The sequence below is a fragment of the Telopea speciosissima genome, chromosome 4, assembly GCF_018873765.1.
Source record: "Telopea speciosissima isolate NSW1024214 ecotype Mountain lineage chromosome 4, Tspe_v1, whole genome shotgun sequence".
Taxonomy (NCBI): domain Eukaryota; kingdom Viridiplantae; phylum Streptophyta; class Magnoliopsida; order Proteales; family Proteaceae; genus Telopea; species Telopea speciosissima.
The window spans coordinates 557108-576555 of NC_057919.1; the positions used below are offsets into that span (position 1 = coordinate 557108).

Below are 19448 nucleotides of genomic sequence, written 5' to 3' on the forward strand. Positions count from 1 at the left end.
CTTTAACCCATCCCTCAACGCCCTCAACTCCGCCATGGAATTAGTGCAAGGGCCATAAAAGTTAGAGAAAGCAGTCAGAACCTCCCCTTGCCGGTTCCTGATGATCCCTCCCCCACCGCCCAGGCCAGGGTTTCCCTGACAAGCGCCATCCACATTCAGCTTAACTGAGAAAAACGGAGGGCACCAGTACACCGGAATAGATCGCTTCCGCCTGGGGACCGTTAGCATCAAGCCAAGACACTGTAAAAGGAGGCCATCTCTGGCAGAACCCCGAGTGCCTACCTTGGGCGGGTAGTGAAGCTCCCTCACCCAGGTTTTAATACATTCTATAATGCTGCTAGCTGTCCTCTTCTTCTCCCCATGTCTCCTATTGTTCCTTTCCTTCCACAGCTCCCAGATGACCAAAGATGGCAGAATCCCTGTAACATAGGCACTAAGACAATGGCCGCCCACCAAGCCCTGCCAATGCAAAACCCTGCTCCTTGCATCCTAGGTAGGGGGCAGGGCTATGTAGAACAAACGAGAGAAGTAGCCCCACACCCTAGTCCCCGTGCCTCCTGCAATGAGGCAATGGTCAGTGGTGTCCCTTCTAGGCCTCCCACAACAAACACATTTGGATGCCAGCGGGATGCCTAACGACATCAACGAGTCATCAGTTGGTAACTTCCCATTCAACAGCTGCCATGAGAAGAAACCCACTTTCACTGGGAGTGTTTGATTCCAAATCCACTTTGCATATGGCACCGTTGCTGCCCCACCCCGCACCTCCTGCCAAACCACCTTGGTAGAGAACAGACCATTGCTTGAGAGCGTCCAGACTAACACATCCTCTCTGTCCGATAGGAAGAATGCACCTGACGCGATGCTATCTCTAATGGCATCAGTGTCTATACTATCCAGCACCTCCTGCCTCCAGAACCCCTCCTCCCCAACGGCCTCCTTCACCCGCAGCTCCAAATCAACCACAAGCCCATTATCCACGGTGTCAATGAGCGGGCCAAAACCCGTCCAGTTATCTAGCCAAAAGTAAATGTCACCGGCTCCTAATAACCATCTGGAATTGTGCAATAGCATATCTTTGCGCTCCAAAGTGTTCCGCCAAGACCTAGACCCAGTCCCAGCCACCTCTGACAGAGTTATATGCTGGTTTTGAAAGAACCTTGCCTTAAAGAAAGCACTCCAAAGTGACCGCTCCGTTAGGACTCTCCACAGTCCTTTAAGCCTGAGTGAAAGGCCTACATCCTCCAGTAGTCTAATCCCCAAACCACCTTCCTCTAGCAGCCTGCAAACCTTCTGCCAACCAACCCAGTGCTTTCTCTTCCCCCATTCCGAGCTTCCCCAAAGGAAATCAGCAAAAACACCGTAAATCCGCCGAGTAACCGCTTTAGGCGGCGACAGCGTAGCCGGGACATGTATAGGGATCGAAGGCAGCACATGCTTTAACAGAGTGATCCTACCTCCTGTGGACAGCAGTCTTCCTTGCCAGCCTGCTACTTTGCTTCTAATCTTATCAATCAACCCATCAAATAGGCAAATTTTCAGCCTTCCCGAGTGGAGCGGTGCACCCAAATAAGTGATTGGGAGCGCCTTCCTTGTGAAACCTGTGATTTCGCCTACCAAGCGGGCCCTGGCCGGGGATGCCAAACCACTCAAAACAAAACAGCTCTTCTGCCTATTTACAAGCTGACCTGAGAATCCTTCGTATCTCCTAAGAAACCCCATGATCTGCTTTAGGGATCCCTTCAGCACCCTGGAGAATATAATTGTGTCATCTGCAAACAAGCAATGAGAAACCCCTGGGCAGCCTCTCGAAAGCTTGTAGAAAGAAGCATGTCCTTCTGAGAACAGATTTTTAATGCCCCTGTTAGGAACCTCCTCAGCAATAATGAAAAGGGCCGGAGAAAGAGGGTCCCCTTGCCTCACTCCTCTAGTTGACTTGAAATATCTGGATTGCCTGCCCCCTAACACAGTTGAGAACCAACAATTTACCACCATCTTCTTAACTAAGCTGGTCCAAGCTTCACAGAAACCAAACTTGGACAGCACCTGCCAAAGGAAAACCCATTCCAACCGATCGTAGGCCTTAGCCATGTCAAGCTTCAGAATGACATTGCCCCCCCTAGTTCTTCTGTTGATATCCTGGGCTAACTCTTGGACGATAGAGATAGAATCATGAATGTTCCTGCCCTGCACAAACGCCCCCTGCTCTTCCGCAATGATAGAAGGAAGGACACCTGCTAGCCTGGTTGCAAAAATCTTGGCAATCATCTTATAAGCAAAATTGCAAAGACTAATGGGGCGAAGATCAACCATAACCTCTGGATTCTCCTTCTTGGGAATGAGCACCAGGTTGGCGGAGGTGAAGCTCCTGGGTAACTCTCCACCAGTAAAAAAATCCTGGACCGCCGCCCCGACATCCTTGCCCACCACCTCCCAGCAAGCTGTAAAAAAAAAAGTGGGCCTCCACCTAGCATACCTTATTTATTTTCCCTTTCTTATCTATAAATAAAGTGGCCCTCTATCTTCTGAAGACAAACCAAATCATTCTGATATACAACTTGGTATCAAAGCCTAAAACCCTAGAAAAAGGTTTGTGGTTTTTTCTACATAGCCAGTAAGGTTCCACCACTACTTCTCGAGGCTCCGATCTCCCTTGTCAAACATGGTTGACTGAACATGCGCCAACGCATGTCGCACCACGTGTGACTCTAACATCACCGTTGACTGGTGCATGTTGCACCACCATCATCACCGCAACCTATGATGGTATGAGAAGGATGGGGGGAGGGAGGGGCAATCATTATGCCTAATGATATCTGCAACCATGGACTACTTAGAGAATCCCGAACTTTAGATGGCTCTAGCACCAACTGTATGGAGGAGAACCCCCATCGGGTGCCAGTGGTCAAGCCAAAGAAATTTGGAGGCCCCATCGTCGATATGGGAGGAAATGACCCCAAGAACGATAGGCCTAAGCTTGAAAATCTTGTCCCAGACCTAGGAAGCATAAAAAATAGGAGGATCTGTTCAAATATAATCATTGCAAAGAGGCCCCGAGAAGATCCAATCGACCCAAATACTTTTCTTCTTAGCCACAATAGCTTGAGGATATCAGCTGTATTTACCTATTCAATTCTTCTCAAGCCCAGACTACCCTTATCCTTGGGGAGATAGACAGCAGCCCAACTAGCACGGTGAAGGAATCTAGAGGATTCAGATCCTTTCCAAAGGAATGAACACAAAAGGGACCCTAACTCATTGATATGGACGGGCAGCTCAAAGATACCGGACCAGTAGATGTAGCATGACTTGGAGGACTGATTGGATCAGCCAGCCCAACAGTTGAAAATTCAGCCTGCTGAATTTCAAATTGCAAAGTGTATGGCCAGATTAAATTCAGATTATAAGTCTATTAAGAGCATGGTTCAAAAACTCGTCGAGACCACGACGAGATCTCGATCTGGTCGAGACGAGATATCAAACATACATAGTTTAGATCGAGTTTTCTGAAATTTCAGCGAGATTTTGGTACTGTTTGTACCATCTCACCGAAATGTTACAAACCCCATTATAAAATGGCAGTCTCGACCTTTAGTTTGAAATTTCGAACTTATTTCGTCTATTTCGTGGGTTTCGACTTTCAACTTGGAGAAGGGAGAAAAGGCTTGGATCTTTTTTTTTCCCCACATCACCACTAAATACTACTGGGATACACTACCGGCAGTTGCCACGTTACTACGAAGAGATCGATTTGGCTACATTCAACTATTTCAAATAAACTTACTATTCTCAAAAACTATATTTGGAAAAATATATGACAAATACTTGTTGTATGGGGGTGGATTTTTTATATGTCAGACATTGGAGGTCGATCTACGACCTCACGGTGTCCAAATTGTTTTTCTAGTAACAAAAAATTGATTTTTCTACAACAAAAATGTGAAAAATTAGGGTTAATATAAACTGGATGGGGCTCTATTATTTATATATACATATATAGTCACCATTGGCTGATCTACAGCCTCACAGTGTTGGAAATTATTTTCAGCAAATAAATAATTATTTTTCATTTCCAAAATTATGAAAATTATATAAAAGATTCAAAAAATTAGGGAAAAATAAGCAAAACACTCTATTATGTTTAGAAAAATAAAGGAAATTTATGGTACAACAATTGAAGCGCATACGAGGCTTCAAATGTTGTACCATATTTGATTTTCTTGTATTAGGCCAATATTTTATTTGGAAGAAAATTCTGAAAATTATTTTTAATTGTGACAAAAATATGAGGGTTAGGGAAAATATAATTAAGTGCCGACATAGTTGTTTTAGTGGTCTCAATTTTATGTTTATCAGTTAATAATGGCTTCTTTTTTGTTTATGCAACAGTAAGGAAGTGAGATAATGGCTGACAGCGAAGGCAACAGGGGAGGCGATAGGGGAAAAGGCAAGAGAAGAGGTAGGGGAGGAGGCAAGGGAGGTGATAGGATAGAATGACAGATATAGCATGGCTGCATGGTACTCCCATTGATGGTGACAAATGAAAACACATGATGTAACTATTGTCACTATTGTCACAAGACAATGATGTCAAGTGGGGCCACAAGAGTGAAACAACATTTAGCTGGGAATGCCAAAGATGTGATGGCATGCACAATTGTACCTGTGGAGATTGCTAGGGCCATAGCTGAAAGCATGAGGAGAGGGCAGAGGAAGAAGACAGAAAAGGAAAAGGCGAGGATAGCATTTGAGGAGGAAGTTCATGGGACCCGCCCAAACCCAGTACAGGGGAATTATGATAGTGATGACCCTGTGTATGTGCCTGATGATGTGGAGACAGAGACAAAGACAAAGGTAGAGGCTAGAGATTTTAGGCGAGCACAAGCTACGAGCAAAGCCACCTTCTATGATGAGCAGGGCAGACACAGAGGAGTTGGTCCGTCTATGGCAGGTGGTAGTGGTAGTCGTAGTGGAGGAGCTGGTCCGTCAGGTAGGCAGCCTTTATTTCCCCTTTAGGAGATCTCAGAGTACTAGGGCAGCTCTACGTCCGCCTCCAGTTCCAGTGGTCCCACCACGAGTGGATCCCGTACTATAGCAAGCCCCCGGCATCTACAGGAGAAAAGGCAACAAGCAACATAGAATTAAGGGGGCGTGGGTAATATGAAGGAAATGGTTGGGAAGGCTGTGTCTAAGTGGTTGTTAGTCCACAGAATCCCAGCAAACGTCACTATGGTACCCTATAACCAAGCAATGCTAGATGAGGTTGCTGAGGCTGATCCAAGAGTCAAGGGGCCCACCGCATAAGAGGTGATGAATGTGTATTTGCCTAAGCAGAAAAAAGAGCTCCAGAACTATATAGATGAGCTAAGGATGATGTGGGAGTGCTAAGGGGTCACGATTATGTGCAATGGTTGCACTAGGCCCACAATAAAGTCCATCATCAATTTTGTGGTTTTATGTGACAAGAGGACAGTATTACTCAAATCTGTAGATGCATCCAAGGAGAAAAAGGATACAAAATATATTTATATGTTGTTAAAAGGAGGTGGTTGGGGATGTGGGAGTGGAGAATGTTGTCCAGATTGTGACGGACAACAGAAGCAACTTCAAGAACGTCGATCAGAGACTCAAGTTGATGAATAACAGTAAGTACATGCTCTTCTGAACTCCTTGTACAGCCCATTGCATTGACTTGATGCTGAAGGACATGGGGAAGGTAAAATTGGTACAGAGTGTTGTTGAGAGAGCCAAACAGGTGAGCACCTTCGTCTACAACCATGGGTTTGTATTGAACCTTCACAGTGAGAAGTGTGGTGGGGACTTGGTCAGGCTAGGAATCACCAGATTCACCACAAACTATATTGCATTAACGAGCTTTGAGATGAAAAAGGCTGGACTCAGACCTATGTTTGCATCTGAAGAATAGTTTGGATGGAGGGAGTCGAGTTCTCCTGGTTTATGTTTGCATCTAAAGAATGGTTTGGATGGAGGGAGTCGAGTTTTCCCGGTAGTAGGGCACCACAAGCAACCATTGCATCTGAAGAGTTTTTTATCCAGTTGGGTAAGGTGGCAAAAGTGTTAGCCTAGTTGTCTCGGTCCTGAGGATGGTGAAGTGGTGGACTGGGATTTCATGCCCACCATCCCACAATTGTATGCTATTGTGTACATGATGAAAGGTAAGACTCTACAATGCGCTACCACGTGGCAATAAGACCTTCGTAAAGATTATCAAGAACCGCTCAGAGCTTCAACTTATGCTTCCACTGCATAGGCTGGTAAGTATTTAATTTACATGTGTCTAATTCATATTTCCATTTTATTATTCATAAACTATTTAATACATTGACAATACCTATATTTAATTTTTCAGCATACTACCCAAATCCCAAGTGTCAATATAGCCATAGACTTAGGATTAATTCGGACCTTATAGAAGCAATGACGACAGTGGTTGCAAAGTTCAAGCAAAATAAAACCCAACACATTGTTTGTAACAATGAGGTGAGTTGTGTAGTTCTTTATGAATATAATAAGTAATTACTCAAAATGGGTTCCTAACATATACAATTTTCTAAATGAGTATAGATCAAAAGTTTCAGGGATGGAACGGGGAGTTGCAGAGGTTGGCCGAAATGGTGGTGATGTTGGTAAGCAATTCAGTAGTATATTCTCTTACTTATATATGTGTTTAAACATCTGAAATGCAAATAACATGTGTTCTTGTTGTAATGCAGTTTAATGTTAGGCATTGTATAGAGGTTCGACAAAAAATTTGAGGATGACAATCTAGGTCCTATCCCAGACATGTTCCGCCTCAGGCTATGAGCGGAAGTGGAGTACGTTTTCACCCATCCACTCAAAGAGACGCAACCACTTAGGTTCCCAATGTCTGGCTGACTTGGTTTATGTATACTATAATATGAGGCTGGAGATTAGGGGTGTCAACGGGTCGGGCTCGGTCGGGGTTCGATCGGGACTAGCCGGGCCTCACGGTGCTTAAAGCCTGCATCGTGACCGCCCATTTAAGTCTTCGGGCCGGCCCTGGTCGGGTTTTGGGCTACAATCGGACAAGTGTAATCGGCCCTTAATCGGGCTGTGTGCATGTTTAACTCTAACCAGGCTCTAAACGGTGCAGCCATAGAGTCAATGAATATTAAAAATAAAGACTTGCCACTGGATTCTGTGGTGAAACCTCTCAGTATTTTTTTTCCATCAGGATTCATTGTATTTTTCAAAGCATGCTTAATATGATTTGAGCAGAATCAATGATTTTTATAGATTATTCCTATAGATCTTCATGTATTCTCATCGATCATAGAGCCATTCCCTGATCTACCACAAGCATCACAATTGAAAATCCCATCTGGATATGCAGGAACAGGAAGAAGTGTGAGTGTGTGATTTGGGTCAACAGGATGATTTATATACTGAGCCATGTTAGAACATGCTATATGAAGGATATACTTACAGGGCTTGCAGACATAGAACATATCAGAAGCATTAAACTTGCAACCTGCACATGAAACCCAAACCTTCGTGGGTACTTGTTTGGGATTAGAGACTTGCAACTCCAAGGGATGTGGGTGACTGAAATGGTGGATTGAAGGAGAAGGAGAAGGAGAATTCGGATTTTCCATCTCTCACCCTCTCTGTGAAGACCCTGAACTGAAGAAACTCAAACACCCCAAATGGGTATTGCAGATTGTAACCATGAAAGCCTGAATTATAGAACAATGCTTATGGTTTATTGTTCACTTCGGATTTTTTTTTAAGTCAACTATAATGGTAATACCCCTGACGATCATCAAAACCGCTCATTCCTGTGTTTGAGAGAGAGAGAGTGAGAGAGTTGGGGCAGCAAATTGGGCTTTGGATTTGAGAAGAGACCGAGGGGTGAGAATGTTGATGAAGCACAAGATTATGCCACGTTTATAATCTAGCAATGCGTGTCAAGGAATTTTCCCAATAACCAATAGAAATATGCCATATAGAATAAAGTTAACGAGTAGAGAAAGGGCTAAGCAATGTCTGAAAGGAACATAAAAAGAAAAGGATATGTAAAAAATATCACGAAAGTAAGTTTATTGAAGAAGCCTTTGAAGTCTTTGACTATAATAGTCCCACATCGGAGACATTCAAGAGAGTGGGAGCAAAACTGGGCTTTAAATTGATATGAGGTGAGGTTCAAAAATCGGAATGCGTGTGTGCTCCTGTCCGCTTTTGTAAAAGTGGTGGGGCTACTTGCAGCGTTTTCAAGTCGAAAATTTTTAAAGGAAAAAGTCCAAATAACTATCTAGGGTAGGACTAGGTCGGGCTTTAAATGGGCGGGTTAGGTTGGGCTTCTAAATGGTCGGTCCGGTCGGGTGCCCGACGGGCTAGAACCCCACACCGGGACAGCCCGATTATAATCAGGAGGGCTCGGTCGGGTCTACCGGGCCGGGCCTGGAATTGACACCCCTACTGGAGATGCAGCACATGCACATGGGTATGGAGAATGGAGAACGACACTTCCCAGATCGAGCTCGCCAACGTTTTCCAAATTGAGTCAGATGATGAGGATCCCATAGTGGAGTAGGTAAGGGATAGAGATGAGTTGGTGACGGATTAGGCAGGGGGTAGGCCTGACCCCCATATATCTAGTGAGATGGGTGTTGATGTGGATGAGTACATGGCTACAGAGGGTGGGATACACTCACAGACACCTCGTTCAAAGCCACACCTGGCAGGGATGATGATGAGGACCCTGACCTGGTCCACTTCCTCAGGTGGTCAGACTCGTAACCGTCACCAACTCACCGTCTACTCATGGAAGTGATGGAGACAACCTTGTCAAGGACATACTAGATCGTCCTTTGTTGACAGCTTCTCCTACCCAGCCCACCAACCATACATGCATCCATACCCATGTAATGAAAGTGGCTCAATGGCTGATTCTTCACATTACGGTGACCTATACCCTAGGATAGGTTACATGTAGTATGTGGATGAGACCATTTACAGGGCAGTTGTGGAGGACTACTCTTGTTTCTTCTCGAACACTATGATGTGGCATTCATATGTCATGCAGACGAATGACAATGCATGTCGACTCCATCAGACCATGAGTAGATCAATCCAGCACGTCATAGTTCATATCAGTAGGAAGCCACAGACTCATACTATTGTATTGTTGGGACGTGGAAGACTAGCGTGTCTATAACATATGTATTGTTCACTGTACTTGGGTAGGGAGTCTATGTAATATGCATTGTTCACTGTACATTGTAGTTTCTACTTTAACCCTTTTAACTATTTCTTAAATAATTCTATAGTGGCACAGCACGTTCAATTAATAACAAGTCTAGGAAAGATCAATTACAGGTTAGAGACCTGCGGAAGAATAATACTCCATATTCTATACCAAAGTTTGTCTAACAATTCCAAAGAACAAAAGAATTATAGGTAAGAGGGCGAACCTTGGCACAATGGTAAGGTTGCTCGGGTTTGAGTCAGGAAACAGCCACTCCGCAAAGCGGGGTAAGGCTGCGTATATTATGACCCACCCAAACCCCGCAATGGCGGTAACCTCGTGCACTGGGTACACCATTTTTTTTCCATAAAAGAATCATAGGTATGAGATATGCATAAGTAAAACGCATCCAGGAAACATCTACTAAAGAGAGTTTCCCATTAAAATATCAAGAAACCCAAAATGCCAACTGGATAATTTTTTAGAGATTCAAACAAGATGATTATTTCTAACGAAGGGATGAGGGACTCATTGAATACAATAGTTCACTCCATACCTTGCAGAACAAATTGATAGAGAAATTTTGAAGCAACTCGTGCTGAAAAATCTGTGGGGGCTTAGCATCCTCACCACTTCCTGGTATAGACCACTTATGCTTTACAGATGGACGAATTGCATGCCGTTGCTTTTTAATAGTTTTCATTTGATCCATAGACAGAGAAGACTTTTCATTAGACAAACTTCCAGCCAGCCCAATGGGAAGCTTTGGAACTAGGAAACTTGCCATCACACCAAATGTATTAGGGCTAGGTGCTGGAAGTGTCACATTTTCAACACCTGTATGTCCAAACACAGCCTGCTAGAATGGTGAGAGTGAGCATAAATTTCAAATGGAAAAATGCATTAAAATATAAAGGCATAACACCGCTCTCAGAAGCATATCAAAGAGCCTAGTCATTAAATGACACAGAAATGTAGGATGTGTACATTCAGCAGATTTAAGCCATACTTCGATTTGATTCACTGTCTTGGGAATGTCATTGATGTCCCCAACTATGTATAAAGTGGCATTTTCCGGGTAGTACCAACGCTCATGAAATTTCCTAATTTTATCTGAATCCCACTTCTTAATCTGATCTTCTAACCCAATCGGAAATCTTTTGCTTAGCTTGTTTTCTGAGTGCAAATGTTGTAGCAACTGTAGTCGTCAAAAAAAATAAAATCCAAGTAAGAAAGTGATGAAGATATGAACAAAATACAATTTACCTCAATAGTTTTGTCATTTATGCATATATTCTTGTCCAAATAGCCAAAGACAGATAAGGTCATGCTACTTGCCTGACAATCAACACGGTACTCTATTGTATTCATCATCTGCAGCTCTGATAGGATTGCTCGTCTCTCTTTCTCAACCCGAGAAGCAAGGAATTTGGGGTGAAATGCTATCTGTATATGGATCAGAAAAGAGATGAAATATTATGTATAACATCTTCATTCAGTAGTTTCCATGAAAAAGGCTACTTTAGATGCATCTCAGGGAAGATAGTAATTCAGCAAATATAAATCATATTGGAAGATATAAAGAGAAAAGAGAAAAAGAAAAAGAGCATATAATTTTTTTTTCAACCAAAATATAAATCATATTGAAAGATATATATATAATGCTTCTTTCAACCAAAAAGAAAAAGAGCATACTATGAATTAGTCTTTTGAAATTATGCTGTCATCAGAAGCCAGTTTAAATTTATACATGGACAATATAGGACTATACAAACACAGACTGAGAACAATGTTATAAAATCCCCAGAAGAAAATTCCATTATTTGTGTACCTCGTTCAAGGCATCCAGTACTAATGGAAGTAGATCCGCATCAGAGTCCTGACAAAGCACCAACAACGTTATACAATTATTGCCAAACCATGCAAAGTATGTGGCAAGAAACTAGTAAGCTCAAGAAGAAAGTTTGAATTAGTAATGCCTTAACCAATATAATATGTAGCCAGTAAAATTATGGATAAATGTCACATATTTGCAAGTAAACTAGAACATATTCATGGACCAACCATTCATTATAAATCAAAACATAAACAAACAAACCACACATGCATGGAGAAATAAATGACGCCGTTTCAAATCTAGAAAATTGTCTAGGCAACTGCATATCTTCATCATATGTTGTTTTACACATTATTAGAAGTTCAAACCCTGTAATTTTGAAGACATACGAAGAATAAATGGTGAAACCTTGAAAAGAAAAACTTTAAAATAGCTCTCTAAGATTATATCAAATTTGCTAACTTTTTTTTTTTTTGGGTGAATAAGAAATTCATTACCAAAGAGGAAAAAATATACAGGGCCCCTAAGGGGAGCAGCAAAACAAAGAATCAGGAACCTAATCCTCACAAGGGAGGGCTGGAACCAACAAGAGAGACAGAAGAGAGGCCCCAGGAGACAACAATGAGTCTGTTCCTTGGGGTATCAAGACACGAAGAAGGAGGAACAGATGATAATTTCGCCTTAATTTCAAAGGAAATGGAATCCCAAATCTGCTGATAAGACCTAGAGTTGGTGGTCCATTTCCTGATATTACATTCCATCCAAATGTGATTTAGAGTAGCACAAAAAGCAAGCTTTCCAACCGTGTCGCAAATAGAGGACCCTGAAAAAGTCATGTCGATCCAGATCCATTCGCGGGAGAAGGGAAGAATTCTTCTAGGGGCCGGCCAGCATTTAGCCAAGATGCCTTTCCAAATTGTTGTCACAGTAGGGCACTCAAAGAAGAGATGATCAGAGTCTTCCACACAGTTCCAGCAGAGACAACAAGAGGTCGAAACTAGGATATGCCGGTGACGGAGGAAAGCTAGGGTTGGAAGACATTTGGAGAAGATCCTCCAAGCGGTGAAGCAATGCTGAGGGATATGATGCTTGACTAAAGAAGCTTTCTCCATGGAGCTAATTGACCTTTTTAACGAATAAGATCCCAAGCTGATTTGGAGGAGAAAAGAGTTTGAATTGCTTCCCAACCAAGAGACACAATCGCCTCTACCCAAAAGTCATCTGGAAATGGAGGGAAGCTCGTTCCAGAAGAGAGTAAGCTCCGGAGAGGAGGCAGGAGGATGGGACCAACCACCATTCTGGTCAAGGATGTCTACTACCAAGGAGAGCCTATGAAGACCAGAAGCATAAATGATTCTCGGAGTTATCAAGTGGATGAGGATCCCCCACGGGTGCCAGTGATCAAGCCAAAGATGGGACAACAAGCCATCACCAATCTGAGAGTAAATATTATGAAGAACTAGATGACGGGAGTCTAAGATTTTGCGCCAGACCCAAGAAGAATCTGAGGAAGATGAAGCCGTCCAGATGGAGTCCTACCGAAGAGGGCCCGAGTAAATCCACTCAACCCAGATGCTTTTCTACTTAAAGGCAATCTTCCAAATGTGCTTGATGATACCAACGTAATTCACTTCTTTAATTCTTCTAATACCCAAGCAACCCTCCGTTGGAAGACACACAACAACCTAGTTAATAGGGTGGAGTTATCAAGTGGATGAGGAATCCAGAAGAGTTTCCAAGGACTTGATAGTAGCTTGGGGGAGCCCAAAGCAGCCAGACCAGTAGATATAGGAAGATTCCAAAAATTATCTAATAAGGACCAATCTGCCTGCATAAAAGAGAAGTCTACCTTTCCACAGCTGAAATCTTTTGCGGATGATATCAAGCATCGGGGAACAGTGGTAAGCAGAAAGTCGAGCAGAAATTAAAGGGAGCCCCAAATACTTGACAGGAAGGTGCCCCTCTTGAAAACCAGATCTGTCAATGAAAGCCACCTTGTCCAAATCCGAAACCCCATCAAAGAACAGCAGAGACTTTGAAGGGTTGATGCGGAGGCCTGATAGCTCGTGAAAGTGCTGGAGACAGAGCAAAGCCGAATCCAGAGAAGCAATGGAAGCCTTTGAGAAAATCATCAGGTCGTCAGCAAAAGCCAAATGTGTTAGCTTGAGAGCTTTACACTTGGGCAAAGGAGAAATGAAGTGCTGATCAGTACTAATTTGAATTTTCCTAGAGAGGACTTCCACAGCCAAGGTAAACAAGGGAATAGAGGGCAGCCTTGACGAATCCCCACAGAAGCATCAAAGTACCCCGCCGGGCTGCCATTGACTAAAACTGAGAACCTTGGGGAGGAGATACAGGCCTGAATCCAATTGACAAAGTTAGCCAGAAATCCCATTAAGGTCATAACTTGCCTGATGAAATCCCACCTAAGAGAATCAAAAGCCTTATGGATGTCAATCTTCAGGACTCAGGAGAATAGCAGGATAATGATTTTTCCTATCAAACCCTCTGACAATGTCATGGCAAAGAAGAATGTTGTCCGAGATGTTTCTTCCAAGGATGAAGGCAGATTGGTTGTCGCTGTCAAGGAGATCCACTACACTTTTAAGCCTCCGAGCAAGAATCTTGGCAATGACTTTGTAGAGCAAATTGCAAAGAGCAATGGGCCTGAAGTCATTCATAGTGGCTGCTCCCTCCTTTTAGGGGATAAGGCATAGAAAAGTGTGATTGATGCCCTCGACCTGATTAGGATTAAAGAAGAAACTTTCAATCGCTGCAATAAGGTCTTGCTTGATGATGTCCCAAGTAGCTAAGAAAAAGCCCATACTAAACCCATCTAGACCCGGAGCACCCGACACCTTGAGGGAATGGATGGCTGCCACTATTTCATCTTCTTTGGGAATCGATCTCAAAGAATCTTAGGAAGCCAAGGAAATGAACTTGTTGAGCAAGTCATTCGGGATAGAGGCCATTAAAGTGCTGAACTGCCAAGTACTTTATATCTTTAACTGTTGTAGCAGTAGAACCATCTTGAGCTGTGAGTTTAACAATTGAGTTGTAATTGACTCTGGCTTTCAAAGAACGATGAAAGTAAGAGTATTGGAGTCTCCCAGGTCTAACCACTTGGTTCTGGACTTCTACTTGAGAAAACTTTCTTCACTAGCAAGCAAGGAGGAGAGTTCAGCTGAAATCTCTTTTTCCTCGGTAGCTAAGGCAGTGTTGAAGTGATCAGCCTGCAACCAAAGCTGAACAGAGGCAAGCTTTGCCTTGCAATCTATAACCTGCTGGGGAATGTTACCAAAAGTGTTGGTATTCCAATCTTTAAGGGCTACCTTGACATTTCTGAGCTTTTTGGATAGAGCAATAAGGGGAGTGGTGAAAGCAAAGACAGGTTTGGTCCAAGCATCTTGAACAGTGGGTAAGAAGGAAGGATGAGAGGTCCACATGTCAAAAAATTTGAAGGGTTTGGGACCAAAAGAGGTGAAAGGCTGAATAGCAAGGGAGATGGGGGAATGGTCAGATATGTCAGGGTTGTCAAAAGAAGCATGGGAAGAGGGGAAAGCTGAAAGCCAGTCCTCATTTACCAACACTCTATCCAGCTTGTAGGAGATTCGATGAATACCAGCCCTTTTGTTGCTCCAGGTAAGGGGAAAGCTAGACCACCTCAGGTCATTCACTCCAATATCTTCGATACAGTCATTGAAAGAATTTATTGCTTCTAAATCCAGATGGTCACCACCTTGCTTTTCATAACTGTACCTGATAACATTGAAGTCACCACCCAAACCCCAAGGTTGAGGACCAATATGGCTAGCAATGGAACGAAGATCAGACCAAAGAGGAAGCCTTTGAGGGGGAGAATTGTGGGCATAAACCACAGTGAAGAAGAATGACAAGTGGCCCAGGCAATCAGAAAAAGAAAAGTGGAGGTATTGGGAAGAAGAGGAACAGAGAGAGATGGATAATTTGCAGGGGCCCCAAATGAGCCAAATTCGGCCATTTGGATGGTGGAGGTAGTTGGAGAGAAGAGACCAACCAGGGGCCAGAGAATTAATGATTTTGCAAGAATTAGGCTCTTTTATATGGGTTTCTAAGGGGCAGCAAAAATTGGCTCAAGAAGACCGAAGCCGAGAGCGCACAACAGCATATTTGGAGGGGGAGTTCAAGCCCCTGGTGTTCCAAATGAAGCCTTAAATCATTGGAAGAGAGAGGGAAGGGGCAACAAAGGCTCAAAGAGTCTGGACAGAACAGACCTGGAGCGAGTTTCACTTCGATATCGCCTACAGTAAGAGCAGTCAAAAGGTGTAGCCAAGTAGGCTAGTTTGGATGAAGAGCTACGCGGAAAAGAAGAATGAACAGAAGCAATAACGGGTGAAGAAGGAGGGTCACCGGTCGGGTTAAGAGAACAGGATGGGTTTGAGACCCAAATTTTGAAAAGGGAGTTTAACTGAAGGGGGGTTCAGCACAGGGTCAATAGTGGCCAGGCCAGACAAGGCAAGGGGGCTTGAGGGGGCCACGTGAGAGGAGGAGTTGGTAGGTCCCACAGTAGAAGGGAAAAAGGGATTCCAGACCAAAGGCTCACTCAGAGCATGAGTCAAACCAGCAACAATCAAAGATGGAGCCTGGGGAGCAAACGAGGTACCAGTGCAAAGCGCCAAAGGGTTGGTAGCGGTGGAGTTCAGCGGCAGCGATGCAGCAACGCCAGTAGCAGCGTCAGGAGAGTCTAGCAAGGAAATCTCATCAGAGGGGATTTCCGACATCCTGGATCTGCTACAAGGTATTGCATCAAATTGGAGCTTTTCGGGGCACAAGCCAAGGTCTGAAGCATCGTCATCCTCGTCAGCCAACAGACTGAATCTGTTCGGATCGTAGGTGAGGGGCTGCTTTTGCAAACTTGATAATTTGGGGACTATCATTTATTAAGGTGATCTCTAACGGCTCTTGCGCTCTCTTGCTACCCCGCACTCTCGCCTCCCGGTGTACAATCATCGCTGGCACCTCGTCAACCCCTATCCCGCTGCAAATCGAAGATGGAAAGGTATTTCACCCATTGTTGGAGATAGTGGACCTCCCGTGCTCTGGAGGGGGCTGCTCCAGGAAGTGAACAAGTTACCCTAATGTCAAGGAGGTGTCTCAATCAATCTCTGCTTGGGGTACTGAGCCGATTCCAAGGAGGTGAATCGATCTTTGTAGGTGAGAAACTCTGGCGATGCAGGGTACTCTCTCTCCCACCCATCCCCATTTACCATCCACCGCCATAGCAAACAAAAAAAAAAAAAAAAAAAAAAAAAGAGAAGGTGTTTGCTGTTGGGAGTCCATTCAGATCTGCCTTGATCTGCTTCAGCCTTCTTCCGCTAGACTCTGCTCTCTTCCAAAAAAAAAAAATAGAGGGTGTTTGCTGTTGGACGTCCATTCAGATCTGCCCTGATCTGCTTCGGCCTTCTTCCGCTGGACTCTGCTCTCTGGGTGGAGGTGCTCTCCACCCCATCCCTGATTACCTGGCTGGATATGCTTTCCTTCCCAATCCCAATCCCTGACTCTCTGACTGGAAACCCATCCCTACCCCCAGTCTCTGAGATTTCTCGGAGATCTCTACACGGTTCTGACTCGCCATCGACAGGGGCTCAGAGTTCTCTGTCTAGAAAGGGACATTTCTTTTCTATCTCTTTTATTGTTGTAGCTACTAGTTTGTTTATTTCTGTATATGTTTACCTTTTAGTTGGTTATTTCTCCTTCTCTCGTTTAAACTCCAGTGTAACTTGTTAAGACTGTGCATCTGTTTGTGTAGGACAACTGGGTGGTATCTAGATTTACTGTACTGCATTACTTTTCCTTCCTTAATTGGCTGTATTTCCTAGTTTCAATCTGCATATCAGACCGTGGTGGGTTTCCTATTTTGATTAAATACTTTTCTTGTTACACTGAATATATTTAAGTCTAGTTTCTACTTCTTGCCTTCACTTTTGCTACTATGTTCAACTTGATATTCCCGTACTCCTGTTTTACTTAGAGATACTTGTGCATGCTTAGAGTACTTATACATGTTCTTTATTTATATTCTTCTATGCCTTAACCTAGTTATCGTTTAGATTGCTTTCTTGTTTCCTGGCATGTATATTTTGTGTTGTGCTTTCTATTCTTAAGTGTTGAGGTTGACTGTTAAATGTTTTAGGTGTCTGCACTCACTCTATCATATTTTATTCTATTCTCCCTATATTGTGGTGCGCTAGGTCTCATCTGAGCTACTTGTCTACTTTAGCATCATTTTTTTTTGGTTAGTTTTAAACAAAGCTCTATCACCTGTGTACCTTGCTTTGCATGAGTACGCACCTCTATCTACATTTTGAGAACGTCGTTTAATGTATTAGGTGTGTCCTTTCCGTCCTACCCTTTTGTGTATACTTTTTAGTTATATCAATTTTCTTATAGTAGAGTGTCAGGTCGGCAGCCGGGATTTTAATATATTCTGCTGATCTCCTTTTTACATGGATCCTTTTGTTGTTTGATTTGTTTTACCTTGATCTCATGTCTTTCCGTACTCATTTTTCTAGGGCGTCCCCCGTAAGCAACGCGCCGCGCCGCACCGATGCCCAAATGTGGTGATAAGTAGACAAGGGCAAGTGAGAGGAAATTTATCAGCCCAGAAGTGTAGGATTAGATTAGGTTCCTGGAACATTGGATCCTTAACGGGTAAGAGCCTGCAGTTGGTAGATGTTATGAGGAGACAAAGGATAAATATTGCTTGTATCCAAGAGACAAGATGGAAGGGTACCAAAGCTAAGGTGTTGGATGACTTCAAGCTTTGGTATTTGGGGGATCATAGTAATAGAAGTGGAGTGGACATAATTGTGGACAATGACTTAAAGAATGACGTAGTAGAGGTCAAAAAGACTGGGAGACAGGATTATATCCATCAAACAGATTCTGGAGAAAGAGGTTGTCAATATTGTTTGCGCCTATGCACCCAAGTAAGACTGGATGAAAGTAGTAAGCGACAATTTTGGGAACACATGGATGACTTAATCCAGGGTTTTGGCAAGGATGAATCGATTATTATTGGAGGTAACCTGAATGGACATGTTGGAAGTGATCGTAGAGGATATGAAGGTGCCCATGGCGGATACGGGGTTGGGGAAAGAAACGAGGAGAGGACCTCAATCCTGGACTTTGCGGTAGCTTATAATCTTTCCATTGCGAACACTTTCTTTGAAACAAGAGAGCACTTAGTTACCTACAAAAGTGGGAACCATACTAGCCAAATAGACTTCTTCCTAACGAGAAGAGCTGACAGAAAGGTGTGTAAGGACTGTACGATTATACAAGGGGAGAGCCTAACCACCCAACATAGACTGGTGGGCCTAGATATGTACCTCAGTGCACAGAAGCTTAAAAGGAGGGAACTTATGTACCCTAAGATAAGGTGGTGAAGATTAAAAGGGGAGTCCCTAAAGACATTTACGGATAATGTGGTCAAACAAGGAAGGTGGGACTTTGAGGGAGACACCAACGCGATGTGGAACGAGATGATGACTTGTAATAAGAGAGTTGCCAAAGATGTCCTAGGGGAAGCAAAGGGTAGTTGTTAGGCCCATAGAGAGACTTGGTGGTGGAACGTTGAGGTCCAAGCAGCCATTAAGAACAAGAAAGTTTGTTTGAAGACATGGCAAAGGACTAAAGAAACTGAGGATAAAAAGAGGTATTATGATACCAGAAATGAAGCTATGAAGAGTGTGGGGATGGCTAGGGCGAAGAAGTATGAGGATCTATATACCAACCTAAACACTAAAGAAGAGGAAAATCTATATATAAGATAGCTAAGATGAGAGAAAAGAAGAGTAGAGATTTCAATCAAGTGAGGTGCATCAAGAGTGATGATGGAAGAGTGTTGGTAAGGGATGAGGACATTGTGAAGAGATGGGATGAGTATATTTGTGACCTACTAAATGGAGATAGGTCGAGTAGAAATGAACCGAACAATTACTTCAGTCAACAAGGCACCACACGTCATAGCTATGTAAGAAATGTTAGTGTGGTGGAAGTTAAAGAAGCCTTGGGAAAGATTAAAGCAAGCAAGATTCTAGGCCCAGATGAGATTCCGATATTAGTGTGGAAAACCCTTGTAAGTTGTGGGGTTTATTGATTAACTATCTGTTTAACTGATTTATGAACTCAAGGAAGATGTCTGATGAATGGAGAAGTATTGTGGTCCCGATCTACAAAATAAAGGTGATATCCAAAGCTTAAATAACTATAGAAGCATAAAGCTTATGAGTCATACTCCTAGTTATTTAATTCTGTGAATAATTCATGAATAATTCGGCCGTACAAAATTTTACCGAATAATATGAATAATTCTGTCCGAATCCAACTTGAAAATAAAAG

At 43.2% G+C, this 19448-nt stretch overlaps 1 protein-coding gene across 1 annotated transcript in view; it reads right to left on the reverse strand.

The window, feature by feature from the left end:
- The window catches only part of LOC122658134 (stromal processing peptidase, chloroplastic-like), a 73569-nt gene that overhangs the window by 30297 nt on the left and 23824 nt on the right, over positions 1-19448 (reverse strand). The window contains exons 5-8 of the mRNA XM_043853041.1: positions 11061-11108; positions 10568-10675; positions 10239-10427; positions 9786-10085 (exon numbers count right to left, since the gene is read on the reverse strand). Of these exons, the coding sequence (XP_043708976.1) occupies positions 9786-10085; positions 10239-10427; positions 10568-10675; positions 11061-11108 (645 nt within the window). The remainder of the gene's footprint in view (positions 1-9785; positions 10086-10238; positions 10428-10567; positions 10676-11060; positions 11109-19448) is intronic.